Here is a 3182-nt window from a genome sequence, read left to right as displayed (position 1 = left end):
CTTGCCTCTGTCCTGAAGAACAAAAGTGTGTGCCTCTTCTCAGCAAAAATGAAACTGGATCATTTCAGTCTTGAAAGCAACAATTGGCCAATCTGCTATACACCCAACAGCATGTAGGAAATGGAAAGTTCCACATTTTGCTCACTGTTTCTGTGTAAAAATGTTTCCTGATTTTGCTTCTGAACAGCCCAGTTCTTAATTTAAGATCAAAGCCCCTCATTTTGGATTTCCTTAACAGCTTTTTCTCTCCATCTATCCAAAGTAATCCCATTGTAAACACTCTCCATTCCCCCCAGCCTATCCTCAGGCACCTTCAGGACCTCCCTACTTTGACTAAGTTTGTCATCATCTGTCCTTAAATCTCCTTCTTTGATTTGTCTGTTTTATTCTCCTCTGAGGTACTTTGGAATTTTACTCTGTTCATGGTGAGAATCTGATGCCCCTTGTAATTGAAATGGATTGTGACTATGATTTCCACGTCACTAACTCAGAGCAAAAGGGGAATCTTCAGAACTGAGCATATTCTATGCCCAGCCCATCAACTATCCCGAAAGTCATCATCACCCTGCCTTGTTTGTGGAAGCTCCAGCTGTTGCCATTAACTATTAATCCTCCAACACTTTATTAGAAACAGATAATCCTCCATCGGCAGCTACCTAATACACGATCTCAACCATCTCAAAGGACAAGAGCAGCAGATACATGGGAACACCACCATCTGCAAATTCCACTCCTTGCCACTCGCTATCCTGACTTGGAAAAATACTGCCATTCCTTCACTGTTACTGGGTCAAAATCTTGGAATTCCCACTCAAACAGCATTGTGGGTCTACCTACAGCACACGGACTGCAACAGTTTATGAAGACAGTTCCCCACCACCGTCTCCAAGTTAATTAGGGACACTCAACAGATGCTGGTCTAGCCAGTGATGCCAACATTCTGCTGAATGAATTAAAAAGTAATGCACTGAAGGAGATCATTTGGTCCATCAAATCTATGCCAGCCCTTTAAAAGAGCAATACAGTTAATCACATTCCCCTACTTTTCCCCACAGACCTTTTTTCCCCCTTCTGGTGTTGATCAATTCCTTTATGAAAGCTACAATTGTGTCTGTAATCTAAACACTAACCCCTTGCTATATGAAAACAATTTTCCTCACATCATCTTGGATTCTTTAACCAATTACCTAAAATTGGTGCCTTCTGAAGATCAATGCCTCAGATATTGGAGACAGTTTCTCTTAATTAATTTGTCTAGACTCTTTGCAATGTTAAACGTTGCTACCACATCTATGCTACATTTTCGCTGTTTTTAGGAGAACACCCCAGCTTTTCCAGTCTAACTATAGAACTGTAATCATAATCCCAGGAAACATCTCAACAAATCTCTTCTTGTATGCTCTCCAAAGCTGAAGAGAAATTACAACTCCCATTCTGAGTGACAGTGAGAGTCGGCACGTTCACAGAGAGACAAAGAAGAAAAAAGAAGCATCCGCTCACATTTTTCTCAACTGTGGAAGTTTCCGGAACAGACCAGTGGCTTCCAAATGTGAAATCTCGTTGTTAGTCAGCCGTCTGTGGAGATTAAGAATATGAGATTAATTACACAGGATAATGTTCACTCAGCAGCCTTGCCCTTAGTCTTAGGGTAAATTGTTGTTACGTTTGGTGTATCTATTGAACTATAGTTGGATTAGAATTGTTGTCTGCTGAATCAGAAAGTTGTGAGTTTGACTCAGACTAAGCAGAACATCCTGGTTACTCTAGGTTTACCTTGGATCTGCCAGTCAAAACCTTCAGGAATAGCATAATTGGAATCCAATCATAATTAGGTGATCTCACCATGGTAAGTGTGTGAAAACTGCTGGTGTGCCAGTGAGCATTATTATATTTTGAAGGATGGCTGGGCAGGAGCTCAGACAGATACGATGGAAGGGAATTGTGTACGTCGATGGCAAGGATCTTATGTAAATGTTGAGTATATTTCAATCCAGGGACTGTGCTGGGCAAATCTCACTGTGGAAAACTGCTTCTAATATGACCTCACTAACACGAGACATTTCACTGTCCAAATTGGAAGTGAATAGTCAGATGACCAAACCACTTATAAAGATAGAGGGAATGAATACAGCACAGAAATAGACCGTTCAACCCATCACACCCGTGCTGACCCTTTGGTAAAGCTGTCCAATTTGTCCAACTTGCCCCTGCTCTTTCTCCGTAGCCTCGTTCAAGTATTTGTCAAATTTTCCTTTCAAGGTCTGTATTGAGTCTGCCTCCACTGCCCTTTATAAGCAGCACCTTCCAGAACACAACTTTCTGCTTAAACTCTTCCCCTCCAGCCCCACCCCGAGTTCCTTCACTGAATATCTTCTTCCTCTGCTCATTGAACCCTGATCCTTTCCCTTCTCCATTACTGTCTTGGTGGGCAACACACCTGTCTCCAAGGCAGAAGGTCATGGGGTTTGAGGCTAACACTAGCAATTAGAGTAACTAATCCACGCTGACCTTCCAGTATGCCTCTGAGGGAGCACTGCATTGTCTGAGGTGCTGTTTTTCAGCGATGTTAAACTGAGGCCCTGGCTACCCTGTAGGGTGGATGTAAAGAATTCCATTGTTTCAAAGAGTGAGAGAGCTCTCCTGAGTCAATGTTTATTCCTCAACTAATGCCTGTTTTTACTTTATGTCAATCTAGTTGCTACCACATTGCTGTTTGTGTGGGATCTGCTGTGCACATATTGGCTGCATATCATCAGTGACAAAACATCAATGAAGGTGATTTTGAATGTTCTGCGATCATGGAAGTATAATGAGCTTGTTGATAAGTGTGATTATCCCAGGTCTACTCACAGTTCCAGGGTTGACTGAGGGATAAACTCTGGGACCTTGGTCAGTTTCTGGTTGGAACAGTCTACCACGTTGGACTCACAGCGGCATTGTGGTGGGCAGACTGTGTCTCCATTGCATTCACTCCCTAGACGGTGATCTTCAGTACCTGCCAAGGAAGGTGGGAAATAACAACAGGCTGCTTGTTGTAGTTAAACCTCTGTCATGAGAGAGGGCGGGGGAAAACAGTGGAGAGGACAGGAGAGAGTGGTGGGAAGGAAAGAGGAGAAAAGGAGAAGGAAGGGGTGGAGAGGGGAAGGGGAGAAGGAAGGAGTGGAGAGGGGAAGGGGTGAAGG

General features: G+C 43.2%; 1 protein-coding gene across 1 annotated transcript in view; it reads right to left on the bottom strand.

The window, feature by feature from the left end:
* The window catches only part of LOC122561411 (slit homolog 1 protein-like), a 201017-nt gene that overhangs the window by 28314 nt on the left and 169521 nt on the right, over positions 1–3182 (bottom strand). The window contains exons 15-16 of the mRNA XM_043713173.1: positions 2851–2995; positions 1501–1575 (exon numbers count right to left, since the gene is read on the bottom strand). Coding sequence (XP_043569108.1) covers positions 1501–1575; positions 2851–2995 — 220 coding nt within the window. The remainder of the gene's footprint in view (positions 1–1500; positions 1576–2850; positions 2996–3182) is intronic.

This window comes from Chiloscyllium plagiosum, chromosome 22 (assembly GCF_004010195.1).
Source record: "Chiloscyllium plagiosum isolate BGI_BamShark_2017 chromosome 22, ASM401019v2, whole genome shotgun sequence".
NCBI lineage: Eukaryota > Metazoa > Chordata > Chondrichthyes > Orectolobiformes > Hemiscylliidae > Chiloscyllium > Chiloscyllium plagiosum.
The sequence above is the reverse complement of the archived record's forward strand: the minus strand, read 5'-3'. Positions and strand labels throughout refer to the sequence as shown.